Here is a 22,624-nt window from a genome sequence, read left to right as displayed (position 1 = left end):
AAAAAGGTCAACAATGGGTCATCCCACCCAGCACTTAATTGTGCCAGAGACATCTGGGTTCTGGTATGCCATCATCTCATCTAATTAAATGCCCTTGCTGCCTCCAAGCATGCCACTAGAGAGAGCAGATGATTCCGCCCGCAGCTTCAGCACCAGGAAGTAATGTAATGTGGAGCGGTGTTTTGTTATGCTCTTGACGTAGCATAAGCTGCTTCTTTGATGTGTACTCTGACAAAGGAAGATTCAGACTTGGAGATAGCTTTAACACGTTTATTAAACTAGTAACAATTCTCCTACTTGGATTCGCGCTACTGTTAATCCTGCAATAGCTACTCAGACTGACGAACCAGTCTGCTACAATCCTCGTGGTGGGAGTGATGTTCAATCAACCCTGTGTCTGTACTCACTGAGTGTCTCCACTGGAAAGAGGAAGATCATGTGTGCTGTGTCCTTATATATGGGTTGGTGTAATGCCCTCCTGTGGTGGTGTCACCTCTGTGTGTATCTTGAATGCCCATTGGTCGTGTCCTATCTTACTGACCTATTGCTTGACTGCCTGTGTGTCATGTCTCTGGTGTTCCCTCTAGTGTCTAGCTAGGTGTAGTGTATGTACATTAACCCTTTGTGTACTTACAGTGATGTATGTCACCACATCCCACTTTTTTCGTGTGACATATTTTCTGTACAGTGTTAAAGAAAATTGAACAAACTAGGTAGGTGAGTGATACTCTGTACAAGTTATGATTTTTTTTTTTTAGTTTCAAATGTTTTATTATAGACTGGTTTCACGTTTTAGAAAAAGAATCCGAGGATTTTTCCTCCCGTATGTTTTCGCTTGGCCTCTTCATGGTCCATGATGCCAGCTGAGGTCGTTAGAACGAGATACCCAAACTGACGGGAAGGCAGTAGACAATTTTGCCACCTTTCTAGCTCCTTTACTTGAACATCAAATCGGGGGCTAATGACACCACACTTGTTCAGTCTGCCTGTGAGATTGACAACTATTTTCCCACACCTGTGGTCATCAATCATTTCAAACTCTGCAATGTAGCCATGCTTCATCATTACAGTCAGGAATCTCACAATCACTTTGGAGCATGGCCGGATGAAAACCTGCCGTTTTCCACGTTTCTCTGCATTGTTGATGCTAGTCAGGGCATCGGCGAGAACATTCATGCGCACCATGATGCCGCTTCGGTCAATATGGCGGAAAGAGAAGGAAATCCCGGCCGCACCGCCTGATGGGACATTTCTACCCTGTACAAGTTATGATATCTGTGATCATTAAACAATAAGTCCAAATCATATGCATGAGTCCAAAATCCATTAAGTATTATGGTCGAGTGTCTTTCTTGTTTGGTTGGTGAGTTGGTGATGTTGATGGAGGCATGTCCTTGTGAACGCCATCAGTGTCCCTGTGCGTAAGGAACCAAGAAGTGGTCAAATCACTTCATTGTCTGATTTGGAGTCTTTTTTTTCTTCCGATGCTTGTGGTGGTAATTCTTGATGGCATCTGTCATGAAAGCCAGGTTGCCTGTTGGTAGTGCAGCAAAAGTGAAGTGGTAAGATGCATCGTCCTGCCATGGTATGTCATTGTACTGAGCTGAGCAGTAACAGTGTCCCGCATTTGCAGAGTTGTACCATGTCGTACCAGTCGTTGTTCCAGTGGCGTTGCGTTTGTCGTGCTTGTTGTCGACGCTGTTGCCTTTGGTATGCTTCTTGTTATTGTCTTTGATGTTGTTGTTGTGTTGGTTGGTTTTGTTGTCATGTTTGCTGTGCTCAAGGACCACACTCTGTGTATAATACGAGTCCTTCACACAGTTACTCGTGTCAGCGTCCTTTGTGGCATCTGCTGTTTCCTTGAGCGTGCCGTCACTGAGTTTGCGGCGCTTCCCGTCTGGAGTCATGTCTGGCTGACTTGAATCAGCTTTGGATTGTCGATGCTCCCCGTCTGGAGTCTGGTCTGTTTCACCTGAGTCAGTTTTGGCTTCTTGATGGTCCCCGTCCGGAGTTATTTCAGGTTCACTTGAATCGTCTGAGGTTTCGTGATGCTCCCCGTCCGGAGTCAAAACAGTCAGGAATGCATTTGCTTGTGGATAGGCGCGAGCGAATGAGGCTTGAAGTAACATGGTGCTACCGGAGTCACCAGTAGTCTCACTGTAATTGTCGAGTGCCTCTGTACATTCTAGCTGAGGTTTGTCACGTTGCACATCTTGTATGGGAAGTGGGATGCCATCGTCACTTGTCTCACATACAGTGGGTAGAGCCTCAGTGTGTTCTTGTCATTCACTTGAGCTGGGTAGACTGTCAGAGTCTTCTTCTTGTTCACTGGAGCGTGGTAGACTGTCATAGTCTGCTTGCTGTACACTTGAGCATGGCAGATTGTCATAGTCTTTCTGTTGTTCACTTGAGCATGGCAGACTTGCATTGTCTGCTGCTGGTTGCTCAGAGGAGGTTGCTAGACCCTCATGGTCTTGTTCATGCAAGGACTGCGCTTTGGAGTCTTGCATTGCTTCTATCGTGGAGGCTGTCCACGAGCTCGCTGTGGAGGCTTGTGTCACTCCCTCTGTGGAGTCTTGCAGCGTTCCTTGTGTGGAATCGTGCATTGGTCTCTCTATGGAAACTGTCATCACTTCTTGTTCATGCAAGGACTGCGCTCTGGAGTCTTGCGTTGCTTCTCTCGTGGAGTCTGTCCACCAGCTCTCTGTGGAGTCTTTCATCGCTTTCTGTGTGGAGTCGGGGACCCTTCGCGGTGCGTGGACCACTCTCTGTATGGCAGCAGGCCGCTCTCTGTGGGCTTGTACCGCTCTCTGTCTCTTGGTGTCAGGCCGCAGCATAATCCCGCACTCACGAGTCAGGATGTCATATATGCTGGGCTGAAGATTCCCCAATCCGAAGAACTCGTCGTCGGGGTCTTCAATACAACACGTCTAGTTGCGGATCGGATTTGGTACTGGGCTGGCGTCCCAAGGTGAAAGCTTCGACTGAGTCGTTGTCTTCCAAGACCATATCATCACGTTTTGTGTCGGAGCTGGCATTGGGCTCGCAATGTCCAAAGAAGAATTCAAGGTCTGACTCATAGTCTTCAAGGACTGTATCATCTCTTTGGGCAGTGCTAACTGCTTGTTGCAGGGTTCAGCAGAGGTTACTTTCAGCTACTGGTCGAATTTCAGGCATTGTGCTGTCGTTCCAGTGAAAGAATCTGGTTTTGAGGCTTTAAATGTTTTGGGGACATTTCCCCTTTAAGTGGGCATGGTCCGGGGCCTCATGAAGCGTGTGACGTAGTGCGCAGGAAGCGATTGCGCATGCGCAGATCGCTGTTCCTTTACTTGGGGCCTTGTTCTTAATTGTGCATGCGTGGCTTCTTGCACATGCGCAAACGGACCTTCCCGTTCTGTGCGCTCTTCGCGCAACTGCGCATGTGCAGCACCTTTTCCAAGATGACTGCAATTCAAAACTGCCGTTCGTTGCTGCAAGCCTACCTCGTGGTGAGTTTTGGCGCCTCTTTTACCTTTTCTTCTTGTATGTTCCTCGCAGAATTCTTGGAATTTGTCCAGGACTGCCTGGAAATCGCTCTTGTTTTGCCCCTTTGAATATTTGAAGGTCTGGAAGATTTCAACTGCTTCTGGACCCGCAATGGTAAGTAGAAGCTTTATTTTCTCTGCATCCGCCATGCCATCTAGGTCGGACGCTCCCAAGTAGATCTCGAATCTCTGCCTGAACCAATGCCAGTTTTCACTGAGCTTGTCTTGGTACCTGAGCTGCTGTGGAACCGGAATCTCGAACATCATCTTGCCTGGCTGCTGTTGCTGGTAGTCACTGCTTGCTGAGTTTTAACTATATGGATTGAAACAGTTCACTCCTGGAACCATGTTTTGTTATGCTCTTGACATAGCATAAGCTGCTTCCTTGATGTGCACTCTGACAAAGGAAGATTCAGACTTGGAGATAGCTTTAACACATTTATTAAACTATTAACAATTCTCCTACTTGGATTTGACGATACTGTTAATCCTGCTATAGCTACTCAGACTGATGAACCAGTCTGCTACAATCCACGTGGTGGGAGTGATGTTCAATCAACCCTGTGTCTGTACTCACTGAGTGTCTCCACTGGAAAGAGGAAGATCATGTGTGCTGTGTCCTTATATAGGGGTTGGTGTAACGCCCTCCTGTGGTAGTGTCACCTCTGTGTGTATCTTGAATGCCCATTGGTCGTGTCCTATCTTACTGACCTATTGGTTGACTGCCTGTATGTCATGTCTCTGGTGTTCCCTCTAGTGTCTAGCTAGGTGTAGTGTATGTACATTAACCCTTTGTGTACTTACAGTGATGTATATCACCACAGTGAGCCATTTCTATATTGGGAAAATTGAAAATCTATCTTGATGTTTCTCACAGTTGCAATGCCTTGGTGAGTTTGTCATATGTAGAGAAAAGGTTTCACTTGCATTTGTGATGTGTGAATGAGCACTTTCAGAGCAATAACTAATGGTAGAGGTAGAGGGCAGAGATTTGCTTCATTTTTAAACTTAAATCAATAGCCTAGCTTTGCACTACGGTAGAGCATGTCTACCTCAGTGTGGGAGCCATGAGTTCAATCTCTGATATCAATTCTCAGATACAGTATATAACCTTGTGACAGACTCGGCTGGACTTTATTGATCAGGAGTTTAGACATCCACTTGACCTCTTCTCTGTGTAGACAAGAGACAAAATACCTAGGGGAACAGTTTTTCACTGGTACAGCCTAAATAACTGCACTGAATCCTGAACCAAAGTCCATTTATCTCCAAGTAATAGACAGAAATAAAATAGGCCATTTGCCCCTTATCAAGCATACAGTTTCTTTAGACCATACAAAAACCAGCCCAGCATGGTCTTTGTCATTTCTTCTCCTGAGAAAAATATGTATAACAACATCCTTGACCCTAAGGGCAATCAAATAAAAGCCTGTATATATTTGCCCAGCCTTATCTTTCCACTCGTTAGCCCTCAACCGAGAGCAATGGAGGCTGGGTCATTGAATGGATTCAATGTTGAGTTAGATTTTTGATCGACAAGGGTGTCAAGGGTTATGGGGAGGGGCAGAGCTGGTGGGGATGGGTGCGGGAGTCAGGAAGGTGGAGTCGAAGCCACAATCAGATCAGACATGGTAGTATCGAGTGGCTGATCAAACTCAATGAGTCTACTCTTGTTCCTAGTTCATGTGTTTGCCTTCGACATTCCAAAGACAACATACCAGCAGCACATGAACCATGTGTCAATGAATTACTTCATTATATCTCTCTATATTCCTGTTTGAAAAAACAAGCTCCTTTTTTTCACCATGTAATTGATCGTTCTCAAAGAGTTTGAAATATCAACTTCAGCCACATTTTTAAGCCAGCAAACCCACTACACACGATAGATGGTGAGGCACGGTGGCACAGCCGTTAGCACTGCTGCCTCACAGCACCAGGACCCCGGGTTCGATTCCAACCTTGGGTGACTGTGTGGAGTTTATACGTTCTCCCAGTGACTGCATGGGTTTCCTCCAGGTGCTCCAGTCTCCTCCCACAGTCCAAAGATGTGCAAGTTAGTTGGATTGGCCATGATAAATTGCCCTTAATGTCCAAAAGGTTAGGTGTGGTTACTTAGTTATGGGGATTGGGTGGGAGTGTGAGCCTGGGTAGGATGCCTCTGATAACCCCAGCGGAGGTCACGGGATAGGAACAATTAGGCTTCATGTGCCCACCAGGGAATACGAACTTCCTCGGTAATGGGCAGGGCTTTCCCTGAACAGGGGTAGCCCCTCTAATATAAAAACTCTGACAAAGACTCTCTGGGGAGTGGTGGTGTTTGACTGTGAGTTGGAAGAAACCTCTTTGTGCTTTTCTAAACTACCATCTTTGCATGGCTGCTTACCTTGGATCTAACACTGGCGATGAGGATTCAGTGGAGCTGCCATCGACACCAGTTGCTACCTGGTCCACCTTGTCTAGCCTCATCAGGCCCTGCTGGAAGCCATTACCATGCCACACATCAGGAAGTTAGAGCCATTCAATGCAGGTACGGATGGCTGGGGACAGTACATCGAGAGTATGCAGTACCTCTTCTGCACGAATGCGATTATTGGCAATGAGTCCCAATATGTTACCTTGCTGACAGCTTGTGGAGGGGTCACTAATCGCATTATAAAAAGCCTAACCCATCCGAACTCTCCGGACAGCCGCTCGTTTGTCTTCCTTGGTAGAGAAACACTTTGCCCTGAAGCCGTTGCTGATAGTGGGTTGTTTTCGTTTCCACACGGCTGCCCAGGCCAGGGCGAAAGTATCAGCGAATTTCTGGTCCGCCTAAGGAAACTAGCTGAGACCTGTGAGTTCGGCCCAACCCTGGGCGAGGCATTACCCGACCGGTTAGAATGTGGGATCCGTGATGCGACCATGCAAAGAAAATTACGAGCCAAGGCTTCTTTAGACTTTCAGAGTGCTGTGGAAATTGCAATATCTAGGAAAAGCGCCGAACAGGGAGTCCAAGAACTCCAGGTGATGGCCGTGCTCAGTTTAGAATGCCATAACAGGCCCCGCGCACAATCTGCTAGGACCGAGGAACGTGTTCCCTGGCAAAGGGACACATACAGGCAAGGGGCGAAACGCTGGAAAAAGCCCCGGGAACGCCGCTGAACCTTTTCCCCTAATGGGGAGGACATAGAGTATGATTATCAAACTGCAGCGGTTGCAGCGGGGCACAGGGATCCAGGGCACAGATCGCTGCGAGAGGAGCAGCCCACCCCCCGCAGTGCCAGGCGCGCCCACCCTACCTGGACAGGACCCATTACATGGAGGATGATAACGAACTGTAACAACAACTACATTGTGTGGCGGCAACAAGAATTACGCCCAAACAAATCTCGCTCCAGGTAAACGGCCACACGACCCCCTCGATACGGGGGCTGCAATTTCTGTCATTAGTCCCCACACCTTCAACCGCATATGATCTGGGATTTGTTCACTGACTCTCCAGGATACCAACGCAAGGCTAGCAACCTACACAAGGGAGCCTCTCATGATTACAGGTATGACCATCCATTGAATACAGCTGTCAGTCATGCCAATTTACCACTGGCCATTGTACATGGGAGTGGCCCAAGCCTATTGGGGCACAATTGGCTCTGGCACCTTCGCTTAGACTGGCAGAGAGTTTGCCAAATGCACCCACATGGCCCAGAAGGCATATATATTGGCCCGATTTCCGACCGTACTCCAGGAAGGTTTGGGGACCGTCAGGGGGGTAGCCTGAATAAACATGGACCCCATGGCCCAGCTGTGCTATTTCCACACCTGCCCCATTCCATACGCCTTGTGTCCAAAGGTAGATGAAAAGTTAGACCACATGGAGAACCTAGGGATCATAAGACCAGTACAGTTTTCTGACTGGGTTGCGCGGTCATACCGGGAATGACACCTGACAGGTCAGTGCATCTCTGTGGGGATTATTAAATGACAGTAAATTGGGTATCACGCTCAGACCGTAATCCAGTCCCCAGGATTGACTCTGTAAGCGACCTTAGCGGTGGACTTACATTCACCAAGCTAGACATGAGCCATGCACATTTCTAGCTGGTCCTGGCCCCCGAGTCAAGAGGATTTGTCACCAGCAATACGCACCGAGGGCACTATGGGTATACCCAGCTACCATTCGGGTTTCCTCAACATGCGTAATATTTCAGAGCATCATGGAAAACATCTTGCGGGGATTACCGTGTGTGATGGTCGACTTAGACGATGTGTTGATAACCGGTTCATCCAATCAGAAGCACCTCCGTAACTTGGCAGAAGTGCTACAACACTTTAAGGTGGCTCCACCTCTGCTGAGAGAATTGTGTCCTCAACGCGGCTGAAGTGGTGTACCTCGGGTACCGCGTGGACTGCCACGGTCTGCAGCCCATGGGGGAAAAGGTCCAGGCAATCTGCCAAGCCACGGTGCCAGGGGGGCCAACAGAACTTCGGGCTTTCCTGGGTCAAATATTCTGGAAAGTCCCTCCCTGGATTGGCCACGACATTGGCTCCCCTCCATAGACTATTAGAGTGATTCTCTGATTCTATGCTGGCGGCATTGATTGTGGAAGGATTGTTGGCCAATATATGGGGAGGCCTTCCTGCTCTTATTTAACTTCTGTCACAAGGGCCTCGAACACCCCCATGAATCTCTGGAACAAGAAAAAGATTGGCCTTGTGATGATGTTTCATCTGAAGGACAATTAAACCAATTCTGCTGTTAATACGGATATACAGCATTCCTTATGCCACATTGTTGAGTGGTTTTATACGCTGAATGTGTGTACACAATGGTCCTGGGAACAAAACCCTCCTGGTAAAATGTCTCTTGTTTATTGTGGCCTCGATTCACGAGGGAGGTCATTACAGTCAGCAGAATAGGTCAAAGCAAACATTTGTCCTGGAATGATATGAAGAGATTAAAGAGAAACCCGACACACCTGTTCATCCTCAATCACTTCGGCAGAGACAGAAAGACTCACAGTCACACCGGGCCCATATGGCAAGATCTGGGGCACTTTTTAAAGCTCAGAATCGATAAGAGTTTGAGTTTTCCTTATTCATCAGGCTGCGAACAGAAGGAGACAGCTCTCCAGAGTGCACAGTGTAAGCAGAGCCAACGACTCTTATTGAAAGTACATTCACTCGGAAGCATTCCTCCAATCAATAATAATTGTCAAACCAAAGAGCATCAAACAAAATAAAAAAGCAATCACAACTTCAACCCTTTCCCATTGAGCAACTAAACATTGAGCTACTGATTCCAGCACATCAGCTCTCCCATTCTGACCAGAACATCACCTATTATTTTAAGTATTATTCTTCCCTATTTTGTTACACCATTTCCTCTTGCTCTTTTGAGGATTCCACCCCCTCCCCACCTCGGATCCCCCATGTTACAGTTCATCTCTGTGCCCCTTGTGTGGCTGCTCTGAGACTGGATGGTGAATAGCAAGCTGTCCTGGATGGATTTAGCTTGCTACGCTCCTGGAAATTGTTGGATCCATTGGCAGAGGGTTTCACCCGAAGAGAAAAGCCCAGCACTTGGCCACTCATATTCGCGTTACTGATCATTTTGTCATTCTTGGCAGTGACAAGCAAGTTCTGATTAACAAAGGGAGCATTTGCAAATTTGCATAACTATATACCACAAGATCAGAATGTCCTTAAAAAAAACAATTTTACAACCAATGAAATACTCCCGGAGTGCAGTTTGTTGCTATGTAGGAACCTGCAGATTTGCACACAGTCCATGAGGTAAATGGTCAAATTAACCTAATTTTGGAAATATCCCACCCCCAGGAGATTTTCTGTGGTTCGCCTGAACAAGCATGCATCGCCTCAGTTAAGGCTGAAAGGCCTCCTTCTGCACTGCTGGGATTCTATGGAACCGCCGCAGTCCATGTGGTGTTAGGGAGGGAGTTCTCTGATTTTGACCCACTGACAGCAAAGGAACAACGACATGGTTCCAAGTCAGGATGGTGCATGGCTTGGTGAGGAACTTGCAAGTGGTGGTCTTCCCAATCATTTGCTCCCTTGTCCTTTTAGTTGGTAGAGATCGCTGATTTGGAAGGTGCTGTCAAAGAAGCCTTGTTGCTGCAGTGCATCTTGTAGATGGTACACATGGCTGACACTGTGCTTTGGTGGTGGAGGGATTGGATATTGAAGGTGGGTGTCAATCAAGTGGGTTGCTTTGACCTGGATGATGTCGAGCTTCATGAGTGTAATTGGAGATGCACTCATCCAGGCCAGTGGAGAGTATCCCATCATACTGACTTGTGCCTTATAGATGGTGCACAAGCTTTGGTGAGTCAGGATATATGCTGATGTCTGCAGAATTCCCAGTCTTTGACCTGCTCTTGTAGCCACAGTATTTATATGGCTAATCCAATTCAGTTTCTGGTCAATGGTAACCCCCAGGATGTTGATTATTAAACCAGACCTCAGAATCACAAATACAGTGATTATAATTGAAGTGTTAATGCGAGCCAACTTGTGACAACAATAAAGATTATTATTATTACGCTACTGTACTCACAACTAGCTGACTTTAATTGCCAGAAAGCTACCAGTTGAGCCAAGCTGATATATGTCAGTCGCCACTAATATGGGTAAAATTAAATGAAAGTGTAGACTGTCATGTTGATAACTTTAAATATACCTCCACTGGCCCCACCATCCACAACCCCCACTGCGGACTCTTTGGGGGTTTGCAGGTCCAACACATCATCCCCAGTGGTCTCTGTGTTATATAAGGTGTGCAAGAGGAACAAATTTATCTGGATTTCAGAATTATTCCCTTTTTGGGAGCTGGAGGAAAAAATTGGCAGAACTGGGAAATCTGAAATCAAAACAGGAAATGTTGGGACATTTATTGAGGGCATTCATATCCTCAGGGTGTCCCCACACTGTTTGACAATACCAGGGAGGTCCCTTCATCGTTTTTTCAAATGGCGTTGCGGAACATTTTGTATCCATACATTACTCTTCCTATATTACAACCGTGATTCCACTTCCAAAAGTATTTAATTGGCTGTAAAGTTTCAAGACGTCCAATGGTTGTGAAAATAGCAAATGCAAGTAATTTCTTTCCATCCTAGAGCCCAGATGTGGCTTGCTTTAACATCTATTGGAAAGACAGCAATTCCAAAGTTTTGACAGTCCCTCCATACTGCACTGACGTATCACTATTAATTACATGCTCAAGATGTGAGAGTGGGACATTAACCCACCATTGTCTGAGCCAGAGGCAACAGTGTTGTCCACTCCGTCACTGTCTGTGCGGAGTCTGCACATTTTCCCCATGTGTGCATGGGTTTCCTCCTGATGCTCCGGTTTCCTCCCACAGTCCAAAGATGTGCAGGGTTAGGTGGATTGCCCATGCTAAATTGCCCATAGTGTCCAAAATTGTCCTTAGTGTTGGGTGGGGTTACTGGGTTATGGGGATAGGGTGGAGGTGTGGACCTTGGGTGGGGTGCTCTTTCCAAGAGCCGGTGCAGACTCGATGGGCCGAATGGCCTCCTTCTGCACTGTAAATTCTATGATCTATGATCCGCCATGTCCTGCACCCTTAACTGGTCTCTCCTATTTACAGACACTGTCCGGTTTTCAGCCTTGGCGACCTTTTGAGACAGCATCAAACATCTCCTCGTTAGATCACAATAGAAGTGGCTGAGATTGGGAGCTGGCAGTGTGAGGAGTGGATTTTGAGAGTATAACACATCATTGAATGACAGAATGCAACACATTGGAACTCATGCAGTAGCGTCAGAGCCCAATGCCACAGCTTAAAGTAACAGTTCCATACACATATTTAAAAATGCTTGATTTAAATATCTCACAGATCTGAATAAAATGCTGACCAGCTATCAATTACAAGTAGTGCTCCTGTGTGGTTTAACTAAACAGAATGCACTCGAGCAGTTTTAAACGATTTAAGAGAATCAATACTAAAGGATACAGTTTCTCTCACAATGCCTCACAAAGCACTTGCCAGTCAATGCTTACTGACTGTGCAGAGTAATTACTCATCACTGACACCAATTGTGTGCTAGCCACAATGCAATGCTTCTCAATCTTCAAGTGTTACTCTGTATAAATGCAACACATTACAAATTCCTCCTGGGGTATGCTCTACATCCTATCCCCTTTATTGATCCCCATTTCCTATCACCCAACATGCAGTAATCTCCTTTCCATATTCTAAAATCCACCCATGGAATGTGGGCGTCGCTCGTGAGACTGGCATGTATTGCCAGCGACTAGTAGCCCTTGAGAAGGTGGAGATGAACTGTGTTCTAGAACGGCCACGGTCCATGTGGTGAAGGAACTCCTAGGTCGGGAGTTCCGGATTTTGCCCAGAGGCAATGGCATTGTCTGTTGAAGCTCGAATGGTGAGTGATTTAGAGGGAAACAAAGAATTGGATAGTATCAAGCAGCATTTGCTGCGCTTGTCTTTCTAGATTCCCATTCCTCCCCACCTGTAGTGCTATCCACATCCGATTCTTGTCCCTCAGATTCCACCTATCATCTGCCCTGCTCAGGGTATCATCCACATCAACTTTTCCCCCCACTAAAACCATATCCAGCATCAGATTCACACTCACCTATAGTGCATCCTACACCAGGTTACCATGTCTGCCACACGGTGCATTTACACTTGATTTTCCTACTTTTATATGGCACAGTATAGAATTTACAACATTAGCCTATTTGGCCCAATGATCAATGCTGATGTTTATGCTCCACACAAGCTTCCTTCCACTCTATTTGCTTCAGCTAACTCTGTCAACACATTCTTCTATTCCTCCTCATGTTGTTATCCAAATTCCCTTTCAGTGTATCTTTGCTGTGCATTCCAAGTAGCTCCATACTCTTACCACTCTCTGAATGAAGACATTTCTTCCACATTGTTATTGAATTTATTATTGCTTTCAGTACCTTTTATTTACCATTGCCAATTTTGGACTACCCCACAAGTGGAAACATTTTCTCGTCGTCTTAGAGCACTTCTGAAATTTAAGGGGAACCTGCAGATGTACAGTACTTGGATTTCCAGAAGGCATTCGATAAGTTACCGCATCAAAGGTCATTGTGGAAAATATAAGTCCATGGTGTAGAGGGTAAGGTATTAGCATGGATAGAGTTCGCTGGCAGAAAACAGAGAGTATGCATAAGTGGGTCATTTTCTGATTAGCAGGAAGTGGCGAGTGGAGTCCTTTGGGGTCTGTGCTAGGGCCTCAGCTTTTTACAATTCATATCAATGAGCTAGATGAAGGGAGTGAAGGCGTGGTAGCTAGTTTTGCAGATGATAAAAAGGTTGGTAGGAAAGTATGTTGTGAAGATACATAAGAAAGTTGCAGAAGGATATAGATAGGTTGAGTGAGGAAAAATTTGGCAGATGGAGTACAATGTGGCAAAATGTGATGTTTTTCACTTTGGCAGGAAGAATAGAAAAGTACAGTATTACTTAAATGTAGAATGGCTGCGGAATTCCAAGGTGCAGAGGGGTCCAGCTGTTCTCGTTCATTTTTGTTTTTTTTAAATTCATTTAAGGGATGTGGGCATTGTTGACTAGGCCAGCATTTATTGCCCATCCCTAGTTGCCCTCAAAAAGGTGAGGGTGAGCTGCCTTCTTGAACAGCTGCAGTCCCTGAGGTGTAGGTGCACGCACAGTGCTATTAGGTAGTGAGTTCCAGGACTTTGACCCAATGACGGAGAAGGAACGGCTATATATTTCCAAGTCAGGATGGTGAGTGGCTTGGAGGGAACCCTTATTCTTCTAGATAGTAGCGGTCGTGGGTTTGGATGGTGCTACCTAAGGAGCCTTGCTGAGTTCCTGCAGTGCATCTTGTAGATGGTATACACTGTTGGCACTATTTATCAGTGGTGGAAGGGCTGAATGATTCTGGAAGAGGCCGTAATCAAATGCACTGCTTTATCGTGGATGGTATCAAGCTTCCTCAATGTTGTTGCAGCTGCACATATCCAGGCAAGTGGAGAGAATTCCATTACACTCCTGACTCGTGCCTTGTAGATGGTGGATAGGCTTTGGGAGTCAGGAGGTCAGTTACCCATCATAGGATTCCTAGCCTCTGACCTGCTCTTCTAGCCACAGCATTAATATGGCTAATCCAGTTCAGTTTCTAGTCAATGGTAAACCCCAGCATGTTGATAGTGAGGGATTTAGCAATGGTAATGTCATTGAATGTCAAGGTGTGATTGTTCAATCCTCTCTTGTTGGAGATGGTCATTGCCTGCCATTTTTGTGGCGCAAATGTTACTTGCCATTCTCAGCCCAAGCCTGGATGATTGCTGCATTTGGGCATGTACTAGTTCAGTATCTGAGGGATCGTGAATGGTGCTGAACATTGTGCAGTCATCAGCGAACATCCCCACTTCCGACCTCATGATGGAAGGAAGGTCATTGATGAAGCAGCTGAAATGGTTGGGCCTTGCGACTCTACCCTGAGGAACACCTGCAGCGATGTCCTGGAATTGAGATGATTGACCTCCAACCACCACACTCATCTTCCTTTGTGCCAGGTATGTCTCCAAGCAGAGGAGGGTTTCCCCCCTGATTCCCATTGACTCCAGTTCTGTTAGGGCTCCTTGATGTCATACTCAATCAAATTCTCCCTGGGTGCCAAGGGCAGTCATGAGTCCTGGACAGTCATGAGTTGCAAAAGTTTAGTATGCAGGTACAGCAAATAATGAAGAAGGAAAATAAAATGCTCTCCTTTATTACAAGAGGATCTGAACATAAAAGTAAGGATGTTATGCTTCCATTATACATGACATTGGTGAGACCAAATCTCAAAATACTTTGTGCAGTTCTGGTCTCCTTATTTAAGGAAGGATGTAAATACATTGGAGGTGGTTCAGAGGGGATTTACTAGATTGCTACCTAGAATGAGTGGGTTGTCTTTTGAGGAAAGGTTAGGCAGACTGTGCTTGTTTCTACTGGAGTTTAGAAGAGTGAGGGGTGACTTGATTGAAGTATACACGATCCTGAATAGTCTTGACAAGGTGGACATGGAAAGAATGTTTTCTCTTGTGGGTGAGTCCAGAATTGGGGGCACTTTTAAAATTAGGGGTCACCCTTTTAACCCAGGGATGAGGAGAAATCCTTTCTCTGCCTCAGAAGGAAGTAGAGGCAGGGATCATTGAATATTTTTAAAGCAGAGGTAGATAGATTCTTGTTAGGCAAGGTAGATGGGAATGTAGAACTTACAACACAAACAGATCAGCCATGAGCTTATCAAATGGAGCACCAGGCTCGAGGGGCTGAATGGCCTACATCTGCTCCATAATTTGTATGTTTGCATTAATTTTAAGGTCCTTAATCGAGTCACCTTTCAGTATTCTCTTTTCTTTTTTTTTAAATTTAGAGTACCCAATTCATTTTTTCCAATTAAGGGGCAATTTAGAGTGGCCAATCCACCTAGCCTGCACATCTTTGCGTTGTGGGGGCGAAACCCACACAAACATGGGGAGAATGTGCAAACTCCACACGGACAGTGACCCAGAGCCGGGATCGAACCTGGGACCTCGGCGCCGTGAAGCAGCAATGCTAACCACTGCACCACCGTGCTGCCCTAGTATTCTCTTTTCTACAGAAAGGAGTTTCTAGTATTATCTTCTTGTACAAAGAGACAGTTGGAACACTGCACTGTGTGCCACTCTGCTGTGCTTGCAATGCTCAACCGTGTGCTGCCGTCCGGCCCACCAACGTAGGTCACAGGTGTACAATAATCTATCTCAAAAGGTGATAAGGACCAATTTTCCTGTGTTTGCCAAGGCTGAGCCTCCATAAAACCATTAGCAGATACAATGGTTTAACAACTTCATTCAAATCTGGAAGTGCAATCAGAACTCCAGCAGAACAGATAAGGAGTGGCTGAGTAACCTTGGGGATGCAAGGCATCGACCATGCAAGGAGGAGGTTTAATAAGGCTTCCACAATAGCAGCTATTTATCAGGGGTAAAATTAAGCGCAGATCTACAGAGCTTTTAAATGTTACATTTCCATTTATAATAAATTTCAATCAATAGAATAAGCATTAGGGTAAATTTTACGATTCCCAATGTAAAGCTTTATTATGTGGAAAGTCACATTGGTAACTCCGTTTAGCCGATTCATGTCTACATGATTTTTAGCTCTGTGTGTAAAGCTTTACACTACCACCCTTCCAAAAATGTACACATGGAGCCACAATCAGGGAGCACAGATCAGTGCGCCCCTCCTCTCCTATAAGTGCTGACTGCCCTGTGGTAAATTGCCCAAATGATCGTTCTACCTGTGCATTGACCAGTTACACAAATGTGGGGCACGGTCAATGAGATTCACATCTGAGCCTGATCCTATCTCTCGCCAACACCCCCACGCCCAACCTAATATCAAGCACGGTTTTCTAGATGTTTCTCCAACGCAGGAACCCTGGCTACTTTTTCCTGGTCCCAAAACCGGGAGGCTAAAATAATCCCAACTCCCATCCTCGAACGGGATCGCACACCAGCATTCTTGATCTGTGGGGTTCAACACCAGGCCTGATAATGCAGACCCCCGAGCCATGACAGTGAAACTTTGGTATATGTCGTTTTTACAAATGGTCAAATTAATTCTGAGTACGGTTTTGTCTATTTTCATTTTACTTTAGACTTCAATCCTCTTTGTTAGCTTGAATGGCTTCTCTCCAGGGCTGTGCTCCAATGCGTGCCCACTTTATATCAGTCCTGAGTGTTTTTACAATATGTCCGTCAGTTCCTAGCCATCAAAGCCCCCCTCCATTCCGAAGGAGCCATAACATGTGTCACCTCGGAAAGGACACTTAAGCTGTCAGGCGATGATGGGTCAGGGAAATAGCAACCCCCTTGGTTTAAACAACTTCTGACCTCTGACCGTCCACTGTGACCCCTGAGGCATTTCTACTGGTCTTTCTCAAGAGAGTAGTATGGAAATTGTGATACCATTCAACCAAATGAAGCTTTGTTCATCCTTAACTTGGATTCAGGCCTTGACGATATTTATTTCTCTTTCGATCTTTACCTGTCAGTGTGTGCATGACTTCTCGCCTCATCCTGAGTGCAGTCTGTCTCTTGTTTTGTATGTGTTTCTTCTTTTCTTACTCTCTCTCACACACACGCACGCACACAAGCATGAATGCACGCAACAAATCTATCTTTAAGAATTGTCAGAAACAGGTTCAAAAGGTAAATGATGCTTTTTTTTGATTTGTTCATGGGATGAAGGTGTTGCTGGCTGGGCTAGCATTTATAGTCCATCCATAATTGTCCTTGAGGGCACAGTTAAGAGTCAACCGCTTGCTGTGGGTCTGGAGTCGCATGTAGGCCAAATCAGGTAAAGAAAGCAGATTTCCTAAAGGGCCTTAGGGAACCAGATGGGTTTTTACAACAATCAACAATGGTTTCATGGTCATTATTAGGTTTTTAATTCTAGATTTTTATTGAATTCAAGTTTCACCATCTGCAGTGGTGGAATTAGGTTACGTGGATTGGCCATGCTAAATTGCCTCTTAGTGTCCAGAGTGATAGGTAGGTTACGGGGTTACCTAGATAGGGTAGGGGTGTGGGCCTCGGTAGGGTGCTCTATGTGAGGGTCGATGCAGACTTTATGGGTCGAATGGCCTCCTTCTGCACTGTAGGGATTCCATGGGTGGGATTCTCCGGTCACCGATGCCGAAAGGACGTTACCTGAGGCCCTCCCCCCGATGCTCCGCCCCTGACTGGCCGAGTTCCTGACGGCGACGGTCACTCATGCTATTAGTTGTCGGGAACTTGGCGTGGCGGCTGCGGACTCAGTCCAACGCCGCCACAGTTGGGGGAGAGCCAATCCATGGGCAGGGGGGGCTTTGGCAGGAGCTGGGGGCACTGTTGAGGGGTGGTCCGGGATTGTGAGCCAGCCAAAGGGGGGGGCAGTATTTGGAAGGCTGGGGTCCAAGCGCAGCCGGCGCCATGTTGCACGGCGAAGCTGCTGCAGGCCGCCGCCGTGCGCAATTCTCCGGCCGTATCGGCCGCTAGAGCCGGGGGCTCTACGCTGCCTGCCTACTAGCCCCCCACCAAACGGAGGATTGGTGGCCGTTTTGCACCAAACTTTGTTGTAAAACGCCACCGTTCCCAGGGCACAGCCTGAAAATCGGAGAACCCAGCACCATAAGTCTATGATTTGAACCTGGTCTCAAGAGCATTTCTCTCGGTCTGTAGATTATTAGTTCAGTGACAATACCATTATGCCACCACTTCCCTTATGAGAGCTTTCGACTTGTTCAGAAGATAAGTGCTACAAAATACTTTGCCCGCCCGTCTGCACATGGGATCCCATGGTCTCCATTACCCAAGCAGGTTTCACTGCAACTTACGGCTTTAGAAGAAAATGTTACAACTGCAGCAGGGAAAGTTATTCAACCACAGATCACATATCGGTAAATATGATCCAGGTTTGGAGTCACAGTAATCGGTACCATTCTCAGCTTCGAGTCAGAAAACCTTTGGTTCAAGTCCCACTCTCGTGACTGGAGCACATACCGAGACTGACACTCTAGGGCAGTGCTGAGGGAGTGCTGCACTGTCAGAGGTGACATCCTTTCCGTTAACCAAAGCACTGTCTGGTCTCTCAGGTGGATATATAAGTTACCTTGGTAATATTTCAAACAAGAGCAGGGTGACTTTGCCAACATTTATCCCTCAAGCAACATTATTAAAAACAGATAACATGGTTATTATCTGTTTGTGGGCTCTTGGTGTGTGTAAATTGAATGTCAGCTTTCCTATATTTCAACAGTGATTACACTTCAAAAGCTCCTCCCTCCTTTACATTAGATTGGTTAAATTAAAATAGCGGTGAGAAGAATTTCACCTCAACAGACCAACACATTTGTTATTAACTTTGCAAAGTGTCACTTTCAAGTGAAACACTTCTGAAATTGAATTTTAAAAATGATGTTCAGTGAAATAAAAAATAAAAGTAGCAAATGCTGACTCCTTAGAACATTCTAAAGCATGAGATGCGGGCACAGGGGAGAATTCTGTATTTATAGCTCAGTCTGAATATGTATAATCAGCAGCTTTAGATTCCATACTGCAACCAACCTTCCTCCTATCGCAATCAGTTCTATACATTAGAAATCACTCTCGGGATACACAGAACTACATCAAGTAGTGAGCATGGAAACAGCCATTCAGCTCAAATGGTTTATGCTGGAATTTCTACCTCTTCCCAGTTCTCATCATCTCACGCCATCAGTGTAACCTTCAGTTCCTTTCTCCACCCTGGACAAAGCAGCCCCTTTGATTGGCACCCCATTCACAAACATTCACTCCCTCCATCACTGATGCACAGGAGCAGTAATGTATGCCATCTACAAGATGCACTGCAGGAACTCACCAAGGTTCCTTAGGCAGCACCTTCCAAACCCACCATTGCTACCATCTAGAATGACAAGGTTTGCAGATACCTGGAAGTTCCCCACCCAGTCACACACAATGCTGATTGGAGCTATATCGTCGTTCCTTCACTGTCACTGGGTCCAAATCCTGGAAATCCTTCTCTGACAGCACTGTGGGTGGAGCTACACCACATGGACTGCAACAGTTCAAGAAGGCAGCTCACCACTAATTAGGGATTGGCAATAATGGCCACATCCCATGAATGAATAAAAAAAGGTTCATGAACTCATCTTGGTTTCCCTTCAATGTATCTATGTTACTCGCCTCAACTCCATGTTCAAGGGAGTTCTTTTGGTGAAGAGTTTCTCCTGGATTCCTGATTACATTTATTAATGGTTTTACACTCATGGTCCCTAGCTTTGGACTACTCCTAAAAGGAAATATCAGTCTAAATTCCTGCCACTGGGACTACAAGTAAAGGCTGACGCCCTTCTGTCAGGCAGCAGGACCCTGAGGCAGTATTTTGCCAGCAGGGCCCAATTAACACGCTACTGTCCAGTCAAGGGTGGCAGCCCACCCACTAGAGCAGCATGCCCAGAGGGCTGGCATCGACAGTGTCACCAATAGTGATGGCCACTACCGAGACTGCAACATGAGGATTCGGGGGTCTCAATGGTGGGTTGCCCATTAATAGGGGGTGGGGAGTCATGGCACACCAGTGGGGCCTTATGCGGGCTATATGGTGCCCATCATGGTGGGCTACCCTGGGAAACCACAGGGGGTTTGCCAAGGTTTACCTGGCAAAATGCCTAAAGTGTTGCGAAGTGGCCATTAACTGAGGCTTTAAACAGCTCTCTCAGGTGCTTTCCCCTGACATATTGGCATCATCCCACTTCCCAGCCCCATCCCAATGCGCAGGGGAAATTCAGCCTGTCTTCTGCCTCCTCTCAAATGCCTTCATAATTTTAATGACCTCCATTAGATCACCCCCTTGACCTTTTATTTTCACGAGGAAAGAGCCCCAACATGTTCTGCCTTTCCAGCCATCCTTGTGTATGTTTTCATATCTTGCCATGTGACTCTATATCCCTTAGATGATAAATGTGGCAGGTGTGTGCCTGAAAAGACCTTTGTGCCGTGGTGGCCAATTCTATGCTAAGCATCACCTGGCAGGGTGCAAGAGCCCCACTCTGGCATGGCACTCTCTGTCGCACTTGTGACAGATGAAGTGGGGCTGAGAAAGTACATGATTCTCTGGTCTCTGTTGCCAGTTGAACTTTTAGTTTTTGCTTGCCTCTTCAAATGCCCTTCCAAACAGTCAACATCCAGAGGTCAGCCTCCAGAGGTCATGATCATAAATGACTGTCTCCCAGTTATCAGTGTCAATGCCCACCATCTTTCACCCAGGAGATTGTGACCCACTGGCCAGTTCACTGTACAGGAGGTCTGTGGGCATACAGCCATCATCCACCCAATGAACATAGCGTTTTAATAATATGGAGGTGAGAGCCCTGCATGGCATGGAGAGTAGTATTATACTCATTAACAATCTTGCACTTGGACTGTAACATAAATATTACAACACCTCAGAGCTTCCTGGCCTGCACATCTCAAATCACAGAGCAATCTTGAATACGGAGCAAGAGAATGGCACCATTTGGAGCTGGTCTTTCATGAAGCTGGCATAGTCTGAAGGCCCCTCAGCTGTGCTTTTAGGATTCAAAAATTCCATAAAATGCAAGCTCTCTTACGATGCTGAGGGCTTATTTTCCTCTATCGTTCCCTCACTCATGCTGGATAATGACGCAAGTTAGTGGGAAAATAGAACATTGAGGGTGACTGCCAATTCCCTTCCCTGCCCAAGATTTTTCTACCCTTTCCTTGTTGCGATGCCCAGCTGGATGCCCCTTCTCTATCCACCAATATCTAAATACCATCCCATCCTGGTTATGGCATTCTCTCAGGATGAAGGCATTGGTAGGTGTGGGGGTGGGGTGGCAGCAATTGTATCTCTGAAGTTCAGCAATTAAGCAACAGCATCCAGGGGGAGACGGCGCTTTCTTCCAAAGTAGCTCCCAATCAATGAATTGCTTCAGCCTTGGTTCTCTGCCAGAGCCGACATTACAGAGGCTCCTGTCACTTTTTTAAAAATTTAGAATACCCAATTAATTTTTATCCAATTAAGGGGCAATTTAGCGTTGCCAATCCACCTTCCCTGCACATCTTTAGGTTGTGGGGGCGAAACCCACGCAAACACGGGGAGAATGTGCAAACCCCACACGGACAGTGACCCAGAGCCGGGATCGAACCTGGGACCTCGGCGCCGTGTGGCATCAGGGCTAACCCACTGCGCCACCATGCTGCCCGGCTCCTGTCACTTTAAGATTCCTCACTGCCAGGGCAGCTCGGTGGCGCAGTGGGTTAGCCCTGCGGCCTCACGGCGCCGAGGTCCCCAGATTCGATCCCGGCTCTGGGTCACTGTCCGTGTGGAGTTTGCACACTCTCCCCGTGTTTGCGTGGGTTTCGCCCCCACAACCCAAAAAAGTGCAAGCTAGGTGGATTGGCCTCGCTAAATTGCCCCTTAATTGGAAAAAATGATTGGGTATTCTAAATTTATAAAAAAATGAAATTTAAAAATAAATTTTAAAAAAAGATTCCTCACTGCCTGTCGGGTTTGCTTTAGTGGTGCCCTCACCCCTGATGTTTGGGCAATGACCTCCCAACACTGGATAAATCAGTTGAGGGGGTGTGAGGTTGAAGAAGTGAGCCTCAATGGGCAGCACGGTGGCATAGTGGTTAGCACAGTTGCTTCACAGCTCCTGGGTGCCAGGTTTGATTCACGGCTTGGTTCACTGCCTGCGGAATCTGCACGTTCTCCCCGTGCGTGCGTGGTGCTTCAGGTGCTCCGGTTTCCTCCCACAGTCCTAAGATGTGCAGGTTAGGTGGATTGGCCTTGCTAAATTATCCTTAGTGTCCAAAAGGATTGGGTGGGGTTATTGGGTTATGGGGATAGGGTGGGTGTGTGGGCTTGGGTAGGGTGCCCTTTCCAAGGGCTGGTGCAGACTCGATGGGCCGAATGGCCTCCTTCTACCCTGCAAATTCTATGATTCTATGAATACATCTTCCCACCAACGAATGTCCAGCTCCGAGCAGCTTTTATAATAAATATAAACGTTCCTCGTCTTGTCATTTTGAGGCAAACAAATTTCAGTCCTCAAAAAGTTAAAGGGTTTTGACAAGAGCTGTCAACAATGTGGGAAACTGTGGCTTGAGGTTGTCCTAATGGCACGGGCCTGTCAGTCGCAGCCCACAAGGCTGCAACACCTCGCAAACACTGACATTGCAATTCGGGTGTTAATGTTCTGAAGTGTTGACCTTTGCCCTCTGCTAGCTGGAAGCTGCAATGCTCAGCCGTGCAGTATTGATCGACTGATCAATGGCTTAACTCAACCAAACGACATTTGATAAACACTCGGCGTGAAAAGGGTTTCGAGGATGCTTGGGACAAGGGGACGGCTCCAATTATAATCATTCATAACTGCCAGCTCTAATGGATTGGAAATCGAGCATCGCTTCCTTCAGTGAATGGTATTCCTCTAATAAATGGAGTCCGCGTCCTATTCACGTTCAAACAAACTGAGGGGACCAGAAACAATCCCTGGAATCAAAGTACAGATGGG

At 46.5% G+C, this 22,624-nt stretch overlaps 2 protein-coding genes across 5 annotated transcripts in view; both read right to left on the bottom strand.

The window, feature by feature from the left end:
* robo3 (roundabout, axon guidance receptor, homolog 3 (Drosophila)) overlaps positions 1-22,624 on the bottom strand; it is a 709,023-nt gene that overhangs the window by 305,568 nt on the left and 380,831 nt on the right. The window lies entirely within an intron of this gene.
* On the bottom strand, positions 745-1,238 carry LOC140398264 (small ribosomal subunit protein uS8-like). Its single transcript, XM_072486722.1, has one exon. It carries the CDS (start codon positions 1,183-1,185, stop codon positions 793-795), a length of 393 nt encoding a protein of 130 aa, XP_072342823.1. The 5' UTR covers positions 1,186-1,238; the 3' UTR covers positions 745-792.

The sequence above is a fragment of the Scyliorhinus torazame genome, chromosome 21 (genome assembly GCF_047496885.1).
Source record: "Scyliorhinus torazame isolate Kashiwa2021f chromosome 21, sScyTor2.1, whole genome shotgun sequence".
Classification (NCBI taxonomy): Eukaryota; Metazoa; Chordata; class Chondrichthyes; order Carcharhiniformes; family Scyliorhinidae; genus Scyliorhinus; species Scyliorhinus torazame.
Note: the sequence above shows the minus strand (reverse complement) of the source record. Positions and strands in the feature narration are given on the sequence as shown.